Source organism: Molothrus aeneus, chromosome 5 (assembly GCF_037042795.1).
Source record: "Molothrus aeneus isolate 106 chromosome 5, BPBGC_Maene_1.0, whole genome shotgun sequence".
NCBI lineage: Eukaryota > Metazoa > Chordata > Aves > Passeriformes > Icteridae > Molothrus > Molothrus aeneus.
Window position 1 is genome coordinate 41822233 of NC_089650.1, and position 18172 is coordinate 41840404.

Here is an 18172-nt window from a genome sequence, read left to right on the forward strand (position 1 = left end):
AGTCCCATTATATAACTAATAAGAACACTCATGTTACGTTACAGCTTTTGAAAGAAAATGAATATGTGCCTTAGCATACACGTGCATTATTTACACTGTGTACACATTCACACATGAGAATGCATGTGTGCGGTGTGATCCTCTAATGCTCTGTTTCAAAACTTCATTAGTCACTGCAAATATATGAGGCCAGAGGGGTTTTCTTCCCTGTTACTGAGGGAATGTGCTCAGCAGTTACCCTTTCAAGGCTGCAATACTGCCATTACAATTTTTGATCTAGAAATGAAAGCCTGCTTAATCCTGCTGGTTTTTGGCAAGTCAAAGCAACACAACTAGCAGAAATCAGTTGACAGATCTGACCTAGTCTGACCTGATCTCTGACCTAGTCTGGCTTTTTCATCAGTTTTGTATGAGTATGTGCTTAAAACACATAAACTGAACACAAAAATCCAGCACTAAAGGCCCAAACATAAACCAACCCCCCACTTATTATTTTATTATTTTAAGGAGTATTCATGTGGGAAGCTACATTGGTACACATAATTAACTCCTTATCTCATACTAATCTTATCATATTGGCTCCTTATGTCATGTTGACCAGTCTAAACAAATACAGAGACTGAACTTTCTCTGGGCATGTATTTTTTATAGTGGGTGATTTTCTGTTCCCTAGAGAAAAACAGAATCCTAATGAAAAACAGTTGGAATAACATTTAAAAATCTCTTTCAAAATTTCAGCAACTGAGAACTATAATTTTGCAGTATAAAGTGAGGCACACCCATTTTTGCTGTACTTTGTCACTGGTTTTATTAGAATTGTTTAGCTTCCTGAAAAACATAAATGATATGAATGCTGACATTGTGACTCTTTTATAACTACGGTATTTAAGTAGAGAATCACACTTACTTAATTTAATTTATACAGAATATGCAGCTAGTGAGACTGAAAATATCAGAACAATAGCATGAGAGACAAATGGCAACTTAACCAACTGAATTGTTGGCAGATAGAACAGTGACAATATAACGTCCTTTGCTTTGCAAAGGCCTGCAAATAGAATATAAAGGGATACAAAAACAGCAGTCTTCTACCACTCTACCTCTTCTTTATCTGATAATCAACCTAACATCTGTTCCCTGCAATGATATTAAAAATTCTTGGAATAGCAAGATTCTTGGTATTGGCATAATTTTATTTTTAAAATCATAAAAATGCTTCTAAAAGATTTTGAAAATGCACCTCCCAAAATGCAGGCATGTTTTTGTGACCAGGATGCTCTAAAAACAATTAGATTTCCATTTGCTGAATGAGACTGTAGAGAAAGTCCCATAATTTATACATACATTAATAGTTTACATGTCTGGTTATAACCACATAGCATAAAACAACCCCTCAGAAATGACAAGCTACCGCTTTGTGTAAGTTCATATAAATTATAAACTTCATATTAAAGATAAAATTGATAAACGTTAAGTATGGGAAATTTATCCCCTGAACAAAGCAGAATCCTCTAATGAGTAATGCATAGTTTTCAAGTTCTACTTCATATTTTACTAATATCATATTGGTGCTGCCAGCTTTATTTATATACCTGCTCACTCTGCTGGAATAAAACTTGTTTAGTTTGGGGAAAACATGCCCTAGTAATATCATATTATTTTCTTTGTTGGATAAAAAAAGAGCAAAGCTCTGCAATTAACTGCTTGCGCCTTTTGTCAGTAACTTTGGCATTCCTATTTCTTGGCAGCTCATTACTTGCAGTGACAGTGAATGCATGGTATAACCCAGGTTCTGGCTCAGTGCATCTGTTTAGTCTAACCTGCATCTCTGGCCTCGCCACCAGCAACACAATTTTCCTGCATTCTTCACTGGAGAGCAACGCCACTGCCTCTTCCCTATTCTGGACATCTTGGCCATTTATCTAGGAAACAAATGAAAGTGGCACATTAGTTTCTATTTCCACAAAGCAACACACAATAAAGGGCAGATATCAGCTCATTTGTGCTGAATGTATGGACAATGAAAATTGCACAACGGGCTCATCTTCAGCCCCTCGGTGGTAAGTGCCTTCACTCAATTATGCGCTTACTGTAAGAGCTGTATTGATCGTTGAAGGATGGTGGACATCAGAGGAAGCAGTTATGTTCATAAATGTCCAACCTGCGCCCTGGTAACATACATCTAGCAACACAATTAACCAGCCCCTGACAGGTGACGTTCATCTTTCTCCGTTCAGAGTAATGGAAGTGTCACTCTGAGATAATAGTGCTGGTGGAAGAAGACTGGTAATGCTACAGCTGAAATCAGTCACTGAATGCTGGTAGAGAGCCAATTAGAGAGCTACAGTATTATCTCTCACCAGGCAATACTTTCAGGCCACTGTTTGTTGCTGCTCCATTTAATCATTTCATATTTGTGCGGACAGCTTAGTAGCTGGTACCACACAAAACATATGTATCCCCCTTACAAGGGGATAATCAAAATAAAAGTGGTTCTTCAATGAAACTCGTCTTTTCTTGCTACCTTTCTCCTATTTTGTAACCCCATTAAAACAATGACATCCATGGCTATATGGTAACAAACACAATTTTCATTGTCCAAAAACCATTTCTGAAGGAATCAAATAGAAATCTTATTTCTCCTAAGAATTCAGTTTTGTCCAATTCACAGCACAAGAAGTGAATTATTCTCATTGTGGCAACAAAACCTCCAAAATTCGGTCTATTTCACAGAGAGTGAAAACAAAACTGGATGGTAGAAATACCTGAATATTTTTGGTGGGAAAAAATCTAATGGTTCCATTTCAAAGTAGCAGTTGTAATTTTATTTCCATTTCAAGTCCATTTGAACTTGTAGTTGAAAATCAAAGAGAAAGTTGCATTTTTGTACATATGTTTGGCCTGAAAGCCCTGATTCAAAAGCATAGCTTTAATTCAGATTAAAGAAAATCCCTGAATACCTAACTGGCAGTGAGCAAAATGTCTGAGACTCTTCAAAGCTTACACGATGGGATAGTTGTGGTCTGTGGGAGACCAGGTAACACAGAGCTGCCCTAAGATAAAAAGCAGAGATGCAGCCACAGAGAGGCTTGGGAGCAGATTTGCAGCCTGCACAAAATATCCCCAGACATGGTGGCTCCTCCAATAACTCCTATCAACTGAGTAACTGCTCGCCATGGCCCCAGAGGAGGCAGCCGGGCTGTCCCCACACCACCTGAAGGTGGCCACCCCATCACAGCTGCACTATCATGGGGAAAGAGAGGACTTCAGCCTCCCCCATGGACTGTGCTCAGCCTGCAGGTTTACAGCTAAAAACATCAGAAGTTTAGGCAACTACCACGAGGACTGCCCTCTTAAAACTTTCCCTTGACATTGTAACATTTTATTTAAAATACTCAGGCAGTTTTCAGATGCTTAGACTGTAAAGACTGGTGGTTTCTGAGAATGAAAAGGGTGCAGTTACAGCTTCAAAAACAAGACAAAACCTGCTGTCATTTTGTGAGGAATACACATAACAACATTCCCCCCATAGCCTTAACCAATGCTGCCTGCCACCCACAGAAAAAACCCCTGTGCTCAAGGATCTGTTTCTCTCCCAGTCCCAGTGTAATCCACCCCTAATGGCACCGTCACCTTCTATTTCTCTGAGCTATCTCATCAATAAGAGGAGATAGAGGGTCAATGTGTTTTCAGATATGAAAGTAAACCTCATATAAGTCTCTGGGTGTTAACTTTAATGATAAAATTCATAGCAATATATCAGCACTGACATTAAAGTAATGCTCCAGTCCACAAGAGGATGCCAGAATTATCTATGTTTTCTCTCACCCCTGGAGTCTTTACTCAAAATTGAAATGAATTGAATTTCATTGGGAACTGGAGAACATTTGCCTGAACTGCTGTTGGCTGTCCACCCAGGAATTTTACAAAAAGGAAAGGAGTGGAAAGTTTCAGCAAAGATATTTCATGCAGAAATGAAAAGATTGGAAGGAAGGAACCGACTGATCTTGTGAAAACCTGAAAGCTCATCTGCTTAAATTAATGAAGGGCAATTATGGAACATGTTACAGAAAACCAACCTGTCATCACCAGGAGTTTCTTCTGGGGCTTCAGTGAAAAAAGGCAAAAGTACAAGGCAAATCTACTTGGAATTGGAATGAAAATGCTACAATACAGCAAAAAGTTTCCCGCCAAGTGATTTTTAGCAGCTGTTTCATGATTTTGCACAGTGGTGAAAAATGCACTACCCATTGCTGGCTGGAAATGGAAACCCACTGCCATTCTCACTGCTTCCCTCACTGTACAGATACACTGCCCTGTGCAGAAGAAGCCAGCCACCCACTGATAACTGTAACACACAAACGTATGCTGTAACATACCTATCTTTGGGGTAGCTCTTTAAGCAAGTAGATCAACAGAAACAAAGGGAGAAAAAAAAGCCAAGGTGGTGGATTAGAAAAGAATTCAGAAAAGCAATGTATTATTGTGGAAGAAAATAAAATATTAACAAAAACCTAATGAACCCCCCTCCTTAAGTTCGTTCAAGATCATCCTTCTCTAACCAACACTTTTTTTCTGTGAAAACTCATATTATCTATGCTTACCATAAAGAGTTTTACTCAAATTTATGCAATTGGTTAATGATCAGCATGTCTTTGACTTATATTTATGTCTGCAGGATCCTGTTTAGAATTTGACACTGAGATGAACATAGTGGAAATGAGATTTTCTAATAAATATGGGGAAAAAAAAGACATGGGATGTAAGTGCATGAGCCAGAACGAGTTTGTCAGTCTCATTTTTCAATACACACACTCTAGCTCCCAGCTATTGTGTTAAAAAACAGACAGACATGGATTTTCTCATCGATCACAGTAACAAAGAGAACTATCTTCCCTCATTAATAGTCCACAGAGAAGATGGCACTGCATGTTTGTCTGAAGAAAGAGTTTAAGGAAGAGTCTCTCATCACATACTTGCAAAATGCGGTCTCCTTCACGGATCCGTCCATCTCTGGCAGCAATGCTGTTTGGATCAACCTGCACAGGACAACAACCAGTAACTGAACATGAAAAGACTTTTATGGGAAATTTTAACAGCTGCAAAATTGCAAGAGTTGAAAAAGTACAATTTTGAAACAGTACAGAGGCAAGCTGAAGTTTCCTTTAGAGTAACAGAAATGAAGGAGTTCTTTAAATGATCATATATGAGCTTGTTTCAGAAAAAAGCCTCAAGATAGAAAGGGTTGGGAACATATGATTTTCAAATTAATACTTTACCACTGTCAGGCATTAACCTTCAGCTGTCAGAGCATTAAAAATTAATGAGACACCCTTTTCTCTGGAAGTTCACTATGGACTGAGAAGCTTCTGCAGCAGTTGATACCTCTATACAAATGGGCCTGTCTTTGGGCACGATTCTTTTTCTTCCATGGAAACATTTACTATTAAATTATTTTCTTAGTAATCAATCTGTTCACAAGGAAACATCAAAAAAACCCGAAGGATCCATATTGTATGGATCACTCACAGGTCCTGTAAATCATGCCTAGTCTGAACCAGTTAAATTTAAGTTAATTTAACCTAAACAGATATTTAGGGCTCCAGTGATAGTTTATCAAAGACACTATAGCTCACCCCTGAGTAATTACCTACTGTTTGTTGCAGGACAATTCAATCTATCACCTTTCACTTGATGGTTGTCTTAAAACATTTACTTTGCCTCATTGTGATATAAGTTCTTTTTTCAAACCAAAATTTTGAGTTGGGCATTGAGTTTGCGGGATACATCTTCTATGTGTTAGATATTATTTTCTTGTGCATTGTCATAAAAAACCAATGAATCTGAAGTCCTTAATCAAGTACAAAAGATAATATCAATACATTCACTTTCAAAGGTCTGAGAAAATTTTATCATGTAGGATAAACAGAACATTTCAGATATAATCCTGGAATGTATTAAGAGATTCCTGAACTTTCTTTGCCCTCACAAGGTCAAACAGACAGCTTATACAACTGGTGGAAGATATATTCGTAGGTAATTTATATTAATTCCTCATTCTTGTTCCAAGGCTTTGCTCTTCAGCTTATTTAACATTGCTACCAGCCTCTTTATGTGTAATCTTCCCTTCATCCCATTCACTGATACATAGGAGAATTCTGTATTTTGTGATCCTCTCCATCCATGAGCTCCACTAAGAATTTAGAACCACAGAATGTCTCAAGGTGGAATCGACCCACATGGCCCCCATTAAGTCCAACAACCTCCTCCTCAAAGGACTACCTAAAAAAGCCCAACATATGACTAAAAGCTTTGTCTAGTTGCTCCTTTAATTCTGACAGGCTTGGTGCTGTGACCACACCCTTGGACAGCCTTATTCCAGGAACAAACTACCCTTTTGGTAAAGAACCTTTCTTTAATGTCGAAATTTGGTTCAACATGTCAAAAAAGTGACCAACTGGGATCACAGTTCATGCAGAATAATCAGCAGTGACCTTGGACTCAGAAGAGTTTTGTTTTACCCAGAGAAAAAAAATCTTTGGATGACTGGAGACTCAAACAGAGATGGTGTTCTTGGAAGTCTTGTGGACTGATCATGTGAAATGCTAACAATCTGTGCTGGGTGCCAAGTTTTCTGAGTGGAGCCAGTGAAAACCTGAGGATTCATCCCACCTCAGTATTTAGAATTCTATATTTTGGTTTTCTAACATATTATTAATCTCTCAAGCTACTCCCTCTACCCATCTCTGATATGTCTGTGTGTAGCACAATTGTAACAAACACAAAAATAATACAATAATGATTGACTACTGTTAATATTACTGAGGCTGTGAGAATGCAAGCAGGGTTGTCGAGAAGGCACTTTTCTCCTCAAAAGCTCTGCCTGATCTCCATCATAAGGGCACATTTCTTTCAAAATTCAGACCATTCTCAGACTGCTTTACTAACTACAATGTTGTAGTTCAAGGCACTTACACTAAAGAAGCCCACTAGTAATTATTACTCTGCTTGGGCAACATGATTTGAGCTGATAATCTAAATGAATTGAGAGTGACATGAGCTGGCTGAGGACCAACACTTGTGTGCTCCTGTCTAAGAGCACTTTCATGTTGATTCCTTGGCATGTGTAGCCCTCCATGAACATTCCCCATGCTCCTCCCCAGTGCTATGTCCTTACCTCACTGACATAGATTCCGGCGTCCTCCTCATCATCGGTTCTGTAACAGACAGTCAGCCCCAGCTTCTCCTGGCTGCCAATGCGGCACAGCTCCACCTCCTACAAGAAAATTCACAGGCTTTTGTGGTGGCTCTTGCCAAGGTTGGAAAAAACTGTGCACAGCACACGGGAGCACCAAGCTGCTGAGATATTCACGGGGTATGACCTACTCATCCTGCTCAATCTTGAGACACAATGTTACGGGTGGATCTTTAGGGGAGAAATTATTCCATGAATTAAGAAGGAAATCCCAGTACAATGCAAGTTCAAGCTATACAGAAACTGTTTCATAAGACATGCCAAACTTTGAGAAATATAGATGTGCATTGATTTTGCAGGTCTTTGACTTTTGGGTAATAGAAGCTGACTTATAGTAGATTACATAGTCCTTCTAGTCGCATCACAATAGCTGATTTATGGCATGTAAGACAGACCGGATACCATCAATCAATCCATCACGCAAATGCCACTCCCTTCTGACAGCAATCCAAACCATAAAGCAGAAGTACAGGCTTCCATTTATGGCATAATTCCTTCCCGGGGCAGTGTACTGGTGCTTCATTGCAGAAGCTGTTAGATAACAGAAAGATGCTTCAAGGAATCTCCTATGGAGATAAAACAGCAGTGGCATCTTCCTCAATTGTGAGATGATGCAGAAAACATATTTTTAGTGCCAGATGTCCCAGCAGTGGCATCTCATGAAAAGTGCAAGTTTTTGGGCAGATGGCAGAGTGATAACTACTACATACACCAATCTGAGTTAAGCATCTTTAGGGTTTCATAGGGGAACCATTCACAAAAAGGCAAAGCGGCACTTGGTTTGAACACTGTGAAACAGATAGTTGTAATAAAGGAGGATGAACCCAATAACACAGAGTATTAGCTTGGTTTCAAGTAGGAAACTTTGGTTGGTATTTGTATGTAAAGAGAGTCTTCAGGTCACATTCGGACCCTGACAACTTCTGCTTCTGTGGCTATGCAATAAAAGGAGAGAGACCAACCTTTGCTTCAGTTCTCAGATACAGAGTTCTCTGTGATACAAAGCCTGCTCCCCCCCACCCATTCCCAGAGATGTCATACAGACTAATCCACAAACAGGGACTGGGTGCACAGCAGTGAGGACTCACTACTGAGTCCAGCAAGTTGTAGGGCCCAGTTGTCAAAAAAGCACAACTTACAGAAAAACCTGTACTTCACACACATGGGTTAGCCAACAAGCCTCAGGATGTTTTCATTTCAGCTGAAGATCTTTCACAAAGTGCACTGCTATGGCTTGCTCCCCTGTTCCCTCACAAGAATTCAAATCTACACAGGTTTACTACCTGCACAAATCCTAGAAGCTTCTCTCTGGACTTTGGATATTCAGTGTCTTCATGAAAACAAATAAAATGTAGAAAAAACTCATGAAACCTGTAGTATTCAGTTTTTCTTACATATGGCAGGAGTTCTACATAGGGTGGTAAGGAGTGGAATTATTCACCAGTACACAATACACATTGGGTTTGAAAGAAGAAACACAGAAGCATGTTTTATTAGGGAAGGGAATTACAGTGACCTGATTTTGGCATTGGGAGCAAAAGGATGTGTACTGGAGGGAGGCCTATTCAAAACCCAGAGTAATTGATGCCTCCAGAGGGAAAGACCACTTGACTAGAACTGTAATATTAGGGAGAAATTACAGTAACAAAATGGCTTCAATTACAGCAACAAGGTATACTTTTAAGGAATAAAGAGGTTTGTGGTCCCTTGGAGGCCTATAAGGAAACCTAAATACACCATAAAGGACCGAAACTGGGACCTTTAAATCAAGGCAAACAGGGAGCTGTGCACAAGCTGAAATCCATTAACTTTCATTGTCCTGCTGGCACAACCTCTTGTATCCCCAAGCTGAGGGTGGACAGGGGCCCCAAGGACTGCTCTGAACACAATTTCTTCAGATGTGAATGACCTTAAAATTCTTGCGGATGATTTGACTCAAAATACTACTACAAAATTGTACCAACATTTCAGGCTGCAAACAAACTGAGTTCAGGCTGCAAACAAACTGAATTCTCTTAGTGTGCTGGCTCAATGAGCAGAAAAAATTAACCATTTAGGGCATGAAAGAGCAAAGGAAAATGAGGATGAGCTCAGAGGCATCATCCTGTGTGTGCAAGAGATTTGCCAAAACCACCTCAGGGAAGCAGCTGATGACAAGTGTCAGTGACTAATGTCCTCTGGCTGGGCTGCAATAGCCCTGGCTGCACACAGTGCTTGAGCTACCACAGCTTTCATTTCTCTGCCCAGTAACAGAGCTATAAGCTGAGGTTAGTACTTGGTAGTCTTGGACTATCTCTTTCTTAAATATAGAAGCTGTAGATACCTATAACTGAGGTCCTGGGACTTAGTATTAAAGTCCCCAACAACCATTTCATGTTTTTCAGTGTAGATGCAAGTACACACTCAAGTGATATCTCATTCAGCATGAGGGAGAAGGTGGGTAAGGTCTGTTGCTTTGCACTGGAAGTCATTCCAGATAACTTCCTTTTGCCCATGGCTCATCTGCATTACTAACCTCAGGCATCTCTTTTTTTTTACAGGAAACACTATTCACCCTGGTCACAAGCAAACAGACCAGAGTTGAAAAATATTTTAGGAAAATTTAAAACCACTTTGCATGAAATAGTAAATCATCTCTCAGAGCAAAAGCCCACAAATCTGCTAAGTCTGTGTAATAAGCACATATGAAACAATTTCAATGGAAGAGCAGCAAGTGAAACACTAGAGAACCTGAACTATCACAGTCAAAAACATTTGACATAGTATTTTGCAACAGATGCTTTATAGTGCTGTGGAGTTTTTCTCCTCACAACTGGTCTTCAACAGAAGAAACAGTAGGTTTGGCAGCAGTGATGAATTTGCAAACAATTTCCTTCTCTGAAATATTTTTTGATATATGCATGCATGTGTGTGTACACACACACACACAGTCGCTTTCTCTTTGGCTTTTCTCTGTGTGCATGTAGGGACTGAACTGCCAGTCTTCAAGACTCAGCATTTTCAAAATATACGAGAAATAATATTTGGACATTCATGAATAGTGCTGACAGACAGATGGTGGGAGGAGAGGGACTGAAGCTCAGGAAGAGCTCAGGAGATGATAGCCTTCCCCTCTTCTGGGCACACTGGGGGCAGCACCTCTCAACACTTTAAAGAGTATTTTGCTGCCAAGTGACAGATATCAATGCCAAATGGCTAAATCTTTGACTTGCTGCTTTTTTTCTCTGAGTGGCCAGAACAAAAATTCAGTGCATTTTCACAGTAAAGACAATACTTTAAAGTGTTTTGCCATAAATTATTTGGTTAAAAGACGCACATGGAAATCAGAATAAGGACTATCCCTTCTTGAAAGACTGGGATGCAAACTTACAAAGTAGCCAATTTCTGCAGACATAGAAAAGACAGAAAAGAGATGCAGATCATGTAGGATTGAAATTTCCCTACGATCTCAAATTTATTGTACTTTACAAAAAAAAAAAAAAAATAGGAATATCTTGCCTCATAGGACAGATTTTTTTAGCAGAGTTCCAGAAGTTTTCTGCTTTTAAGTCACTATTCCCTGCTTGATTGTAACTGCTTTGCTATAGTCACCTCATACAACTTTTTGTGACTTGTTTTCCTTATATATAAGCAGAAAAACACTACCAGAGTAGTGGCACATTAAAGAATAAACGATTGCAGAGCATTTGAAAAGCACTGTAAGAATACTATAAATACTCTACATCCTTCAAAAAACATCCCCATCTGCCTTTACAGCAATTGCTGAACCCACTCAAAAGACCGAGACAGACTATCAAAACTGTCACAGCTACTGAGCTTTCCTCACCCATACAGTATCCAGAGTAATGGGTCCAATGAACTCTGCCACTAGAAGGGGCAGCATCAAATCCAAACACAACAGTATTTTTCCTAAATTGTGTGATCAGTTAACATTAAACTCCCCATTACAATGAGAATATTATCTTGCCATTGAGACAAAAACCAAATTAATAGTCAAAAACCAAATTAATTTTAATTAGTGTTACTCCCCAGCGTAACAGAACTTGTTATTCATAATTCAAAGTTTGTATTTTTGTGACATGGAAAGACAGAAGATCCTAAACATTTTCAGTTTGTGATACAGTCAACTATTTAATTTCTAAGCATTAACTAGAATCTACTCATTCTATTTAGCTCCATTATCTTTAGAGGAAAAGATCAGTATAGTCTAGCCTGTAAAACCAAAACACTCTGCTTTCTTCCCTCTCCAGTTCAAACAACACTCCTAAATAGAGGGAAAGAAAAAAAGACAGGAATGAGAAGGGAAGCTTTGCTGTTTACAAGTATGGAAACAACAGGTTTTAAATTAAGAGCCAACACAGCAGGACATACATAGGTTTTAGAAAAGGAAATCACCGCAGCATACTGGAGAAGGATTCCTACTCCACCAGCAGAAAGAAAAAGTGCTGCCAATCTGAAAAAACTCCTTGTGTGGTGAAACAAACAATGTAGTTTGGTGATGCTGTATCTTAATCCTAAAATGTTTGAACCATGGCTGTCAAGTTCTATTTACAAAGCCCACAGTAATGTAATGGTGTTTTAAGGCAAAAGGATTCCAAGAGATGCACTCTATGGACATGTCTGTGGGTTCAGCAATTTTTCTGTACCAGTGAAGGATTACTAGTACCTTTTGGACCAAACCCAGATTATAATTCTTACTAGTTGATATTATTGCAATACCAAGGGACAAAAAAACCCCCAAAACTCAGCAAATAAAATGTTGTCCTTGTAGCCACCCAGAACAATGCACTTACCACTAATAAGTGAGTTAGTGCCCACAGCTAAGTAAGTGGTCATGTGCAGATTCTGAAACAACCCCATGAGATAAACCACCTTTATGTTTTACACCTTAACAGTCCACCACCAGGCAGAGCTCCAAATTCTTTACACTATTTACCTCATGGTGAGATGACCTAAGAGTTTGGAAATGTTAAAATACACAAAGGTTCAGCTTACAGGTTTTTTGATTATGTCCTTGTTTACCTGTAAAGCAGTGTCTTGTGTCAGGCAAGTTATTCTGTGCCACAGCCCTTTCCGCAGAAATCAAGGCTTATTGAATGGAACAAGGGGCCCAATATCTGATGATCCAAAGTGGAAAAGCATAGTGTTTAGTGAACATTTGAAGAAAAAACAACACCAAACTAATAAAGCAAAATAAGAAAAGAATAGTTACTTTTGTCTTTGTTTTTCCTTGTTACCTGTAGCAATTGCTGACAAGCTGCTTTTACTGTTCATCTTGCTAATGGCATAATTGACAGAATGAGTAATTGAATGAAGGAAGCACAAAAGGCTGAGATCAGAGTACTTACAGAATAGCTCAATAAGGAATTAACTGAGAAAGTACATTAAAGTCAGACCTATTTTAATAAATTAGTAACACTGAAAAAAAATCCTCATCTATCAGGGCTGGTGCCAGTCTTCTGAGGCCTCAAACAGAAGAGCTAAGGGACTATGTGGATTACACACACCTTAAAATTAAGATTCATTCTGCAGTATCATCTTGATTCTGCACCTTTATGGGTGAGACCAACCTCCAGCTGAATTTTGGCTGCTTTTCACACTTTCTGTCACAGTTACTATATGAAGTTTCTGTAAGTAAGACAATTTTTTTCAGCTTCTTGTTAGTTTCTGTAAACTATGGAAACTAAGAAAAGATGAGTCTAAGTCTCATAAAAGTGTTTAGTAATTCCAGCTCTGCAGTTCTTGTCTCATCGCTTATCTTGCATCTCAATGATGCAAGCATTGGGATCATTATCAGACAGGGCTTCAAAGAGCCAAGCACCTGGCAGATGTTGCTAATATCATTCATTTTCTTGGTCTTTTCCTCCACCTAACCTGAAGGATTTACCTTTTCCAGGCTGCTAAATCACCGTTTGTTTACATTGCGACTTTGTATAATATTTAATTTTCATAATGCCACACACTCATCATCACTGGCAAGTAATTCTGCTCATGAAATAAATATAAAACAAACAGAACCTTAACTCTTTGTACAGGAACTGCTCAACCTAATGAAGCCCTAGGAGGGCTAACAGTGGAACTACTAAATAGAAAAAATTCATCTCAAATTCAGAAGAGATGATAATGGTACTACATGTCACATAAAATCATGCATTGCAAATGAGAGGGTGTAAAACAGAGGGTTTGTAGTAAAACAAACATCAGCAGCAGAATCAATGCAATTCTTTAGACTTCATTTTAAAGCAGAGTTTATTTCACCTCGAATTTGTACTGTGCAGGAGTTGTGAGTGTCATGTACAAATGATCAGGGTGTGTACAATGGGTAAGGTACACACTTTAAACAGTGTTTCAAACAGGTATCATGTGTCTCATAACCCAAATCATGCTTGCAACACTGAGCATGGCTTTTTTTAGAGGTTATATCTTTAATGGTGACCAGAAATAATCTGAAGAAACTCAGAAGAAAGAGATGTAAATCCTAGCATTGGTAGAATTCATCAAAACAATCCATTTCAACTGTGATCTTTTTTCTATGGACTACCTATCTTTGTTTAGATGAAGAGAGTCTGTAATGCCTCTGCTGTATATTTAACAAAGTAATTTCATACTAAGGCAGCTATTTCACTTTCAGGGTTGGGGTGGATGTTGAATATTTAATTCTTTACTTGCACGTGCATGTGTCTATGTGTACAAACTTTTGTATATGACTGTATAGGCACTGCAGTACTTATATATCCGTGCAGTGCTTATGTATCTGTATGCAAATGCATGCCAGGCAGGCCAGTTACACTGCAGAAAATCTTTCCTGGCAATCATCTGACAGTTAATTTAAGAGCATGATTACAAATCTTGAAAACACAGTGACAGGGTATATGCTTATAATGAGAAAGTGAAAATGTCAGATCACCCCACAATCCACAGAATCAGAGTAATGACATTTGCAGCCATCTCTGGATTTCACTAACTTTTAATGACAAACCACATAGACTACCTATTTATTCATAAATGCAAAAAAGAAATGGCAAAAGGAAACAAGAATTTTCAGTTTCTAGAAAAGCTATTCTGTCTTAAGATAGATCAGTCCAACATAAAGCCCTTCTCTCACTTTACCTCCATGACAGCTGAGTGTTTAGGGTGAGCTGCTGTAAAGAAACAGCTCACAGGAGAGCCTGTACAAAGGAACTGCCTATCACTGCAGCTTTCTTAAGTGTGCCAATAAAAAAAGATCAAAACCGCCTGGGATTCTGGGGCTTCCAGACAGCAGGCAAGCAATACTGCAGGCAAACAAAGGCATCCTAGACCTCAGAACTATCCTAACATCATCAAGAGTTATGCTCTCCTGTCAAAGGGATTTTCCAGGAAATACATTAATGTCTTTGTAACACAGGCTAATTGAAGGCTATCTTACAGAAGTATTCAGTGTGAAACAGGGTGCAATGAAACAGCCCTCCCCTTCACAGGTCACTGCAGGGTCCTATCACATTCTTTTCACAATGAATAAGCTTGTATTTAAAAGCTTGCAGGGGATTTAATTTACAAACACCAGTTACTTTTACAAGAAAAACAATTCTTCTATCAGAAAAACAAAGCTTTTAACTGCTCTGCTATCTTCACCATGGAAGGTTACAAACACTGCAGGATTTTAGCACATTATAGATCAGTTTTAGAACCCATTCTGTAAATGTCTATGGAGATTTGGTCGAGTTCAGTGTTTCACTTTTAAAATCACTGACATTCTCAAGTTGTAAAAATAACCTAAAGAAATAAGTTATTTTTCCTCTCCTTAACAGTCCCAGTATGTTCTGTTATTCAGATTTCACACAGACCAGCACATCCACAATGTACTTGGGGGCTATTTGGATGGAAATAGAAAAGCTATGGAGCAAGACAGAGCCAGCCTAGATGTAAACAAGTTGGAACTGCTGGCAGCTGTGCTGTTATAAATAAAATTGCATTCCCTGGTGTCTTCCCACTTATCAATTTTGACAGAAGACTGTCCTGACTTCTCATAAACAGCATCGAAAAGGACAAATCACATTGGGTGTCAGATTTGCCAGAATGGATTTGGTTGGTAGCTTACCACAAAGAAACAGAGGGTTATCTCCATTCCACATGGTGGGGAAAAACAATGCTCAGTCCAAGGGGTGGGGGCTTTACCTTATAGGCTGATGTCTCATATAATCCTCATTTTTTAAAGTCAGGTTTAGATTTAAGAATCTCTGACACAAGATTTGTTTACATCAAAGCAGAAAGTAGAAATATCAGCAAGCATTTTTCAAATGCATAATCCAAACCCAAACACAATGTAGTATGAGAAATACTTAAAAATAAAACCACTTTCCTACTGATCCCTGCTTTATAGCTACTCTTAGAGCCACATGCTCTTTTGTGTCCAGACAAAGAAAGCTCTGGGATGGCAGGATGCTGTAGACAATGATACCAGTGTTAGAAAACAAAACAAAAGAAAACAAAAGGAGAAAAACCTATATTTAATTAATAAGTGCCTATATGCTTAAATATAGGCACCTATTAATTAAATATGATTGTTCTGGGGGAGCAGAATTTGGCCCTGTAGCTGCTGAATCTTTTGATAATAAAGAAGCTCCAATGGATGTGGGAATTCACTCTCACCCTGCAGCTCTGCATTTAAAGGATATTCTAGCTTAAAGACACATGGTGGACTTTAGAGTGAGTGTATGCCATATGGAAGTCAAGGAAAGAAAAAAAAATTCTTTACAAATTATAGGCTTCCTGGCTGCTAAAGGGTCAACAGCTGACAGTGTATCCTCCAGGAAATCACAAAACTTCTCTTGAAGCTTAGCTGGCATGCATGATACCAAATCTTCAGATTCCTGTCAAAATGATAAATCCAAAAAATCAACACTTATGAGAAATATTAAACCTAAAATACTCTAAATGCAATTGAAAAACAATTTTTCCCTATTGTCTGGATGATCACACTTACGGGAAAGTAAAATATCCACTGTCTTCATTCAAACAAGCCATGGTCTTACTTTTCTCCCTAATTCTTCCACCTTCCTATTTGTCCTCTTTACTTCTGCTCTTTTCCCATGGTGCAGTATGAATACTAATCTATTAGAGATACTTAACTACATACCTATATTATCCCATGATATGTATGCATATATATTTTCTCCTGCTTGAGACCCAGCACTCCTTCTGGTATATTGTTTATCTGGGAAAACCATGAATACTTGCTTTCTGAGCAGAAAGATCCATGATGAAATGCTTATATGTAGTATTTTTCAGGAGTCAACTTTGGTCCTTGCTATTGGTGTTTCCCTCAATAGAAATGTGAATTTGCAAGGGTACAAGAGGAGGTTAAAGTACAATGAGCTAACTGATAATACGCAGTGAAGTTTCTTTTTCACTGATCTCAGATCCTACACTGTCACTTTTTTCTCATTAAACAAAGTAGGTGGAATAGCACAGACAAGGCAGAAACGGAACCTTATGTTAAAATGAGATAAGCAGACTGGAGTAGTAACTATTCTATTGTGCAGTGTATGTGAACATGCTAAACTGTCACATTGGTTTTTGCTCCTTGAGGGTGGGGAAAACAAACCCAACAAACTTAAACCAGTTCAATTTTTTTTTTTCCTTTTGGGGCTTTCCAGAATTTGCTCCCACATCTGTTTTCTAATGGAAATGGCTCTGATGCAGAATGTTATAATGGACCTTCTCTTGGTTTTCAGGTAGGAATACAGTACTCCATATCTGACAAGAAGTTCATTAACTAATTAGAGGGCTGGAGTACATCTCCAAAAAGGGAAAGCTGGGAGAACTGCATTTGATTAGCCTTTTGAAGAGAACTCACCTACTCAATAAGGAGATATTGTTGCTTCCTTCAGACACCAAATGCAAGAGTCCAGAGAAGTCAGAACCAGACTCTTCTTTGAGATGCATTGTGACAGCCACATGAGACAACAGTCATCAGTTGCTACTCAGGAAATTCCAGTTAGATATTTAGGGAAGTGCTTCTTTACTATGAGGGTAATCAAAGACTGGAAGAGTTGTCCTGAGAAGCTGTAGACTATAACTACAAGTTATAGACTACAACTATATCAGCTGTATAATCAGCATCCATTTCTTTGCTCCTCTACAACAGGTTCACAGCAATTTCTGGACTTGCCTCAAATAGGGGTAATTGAAGGCCACTTGGAAAATTTAGTGACAATGTCTATGGAAGGGAATGAGACAATATTAGCTCATGACATCAGTGCTAAAATCTTTACAGTGACTTCTACATTTCTGATTATCCTTCATTGTGTTGGAGATTAAGGTCTGGAAGGGATCCAGGAAGTGCAAAAGCTCTCTGTACTTGGAAACCAGTCTCCACACCTGAGACTGTCAGATATATGCTTCTCTGTCCACGAATGTCCTCTTTGATACTCTGGAGTTTTCCTGGCCCTAATGGTATAAAAACATTCAAATCTGTCACACTTCATTGGGTAGAAGTAAACCTGTTGAAAGTAATAATTTCAACATTATAAGGCCAGGAACTTCAGGTCCCCAGATGATAGCTGCTCCCCTTTCAAAAAACCCATCTACCTCAGCTGTTTCTGGTTCCCAATTCCCTTAAGTCTAATAAAGAACCTCTTCACAGCTTACAGTTCTTTCTAAACTGGAGCAAGCACCTTTTTCTAGACAATATACCTTAGATGCACAAAGTCCAGAGATTTAAGGGGCGTCATAGCTGCAGTTCAGATCAGCTGAAAATCACTTAGAATAATTAGCTTTCACAATATAGTAAATGAAATAATAAATTAAACCAATACAATACAATAAATTTCACCTAGTGCAGGTAAAATTATACTTTATATTTGCTGTATTTTAAAATACTACTGCTGAGTACTTGGCTCTATAAACATCATTGTTACTGCTGCCTGCCTGCTT

At 38.6% G+C, this 18172-nt stretch overlaps 1 protein-coding gene across 2 annotated transcripts in view; it reads right to left on the reverse strand.

Moving 5' to 3' along the window:
• PDZRN4 (PDZ domain containing ring finger 4) overlaps positions 1-18172 on the reverse strand; it is a 229995-nt gene that overhangs the window by 9747 nt on the left and 202076 nt on the right. For both annotated transcript variants that reach the window (XM_066549828.1, XM_066549829.1), the window contains 3 exons: positions 7178-7276; positions 4977-5039; positions 1821-1922 (listed from right to left, as the gene is read on the reverse strand). In XM_066549828.1, the coding sequence (XP_066405925.1) occupies positions 1821-1922; positions 4977-5039; positions 7178-7276 (264 nt within the window). The remainder of the gene's footprint in view (positions 1-1820; positions 1923-4976; positions 5040-7177; positions 7277-18172) is intronic.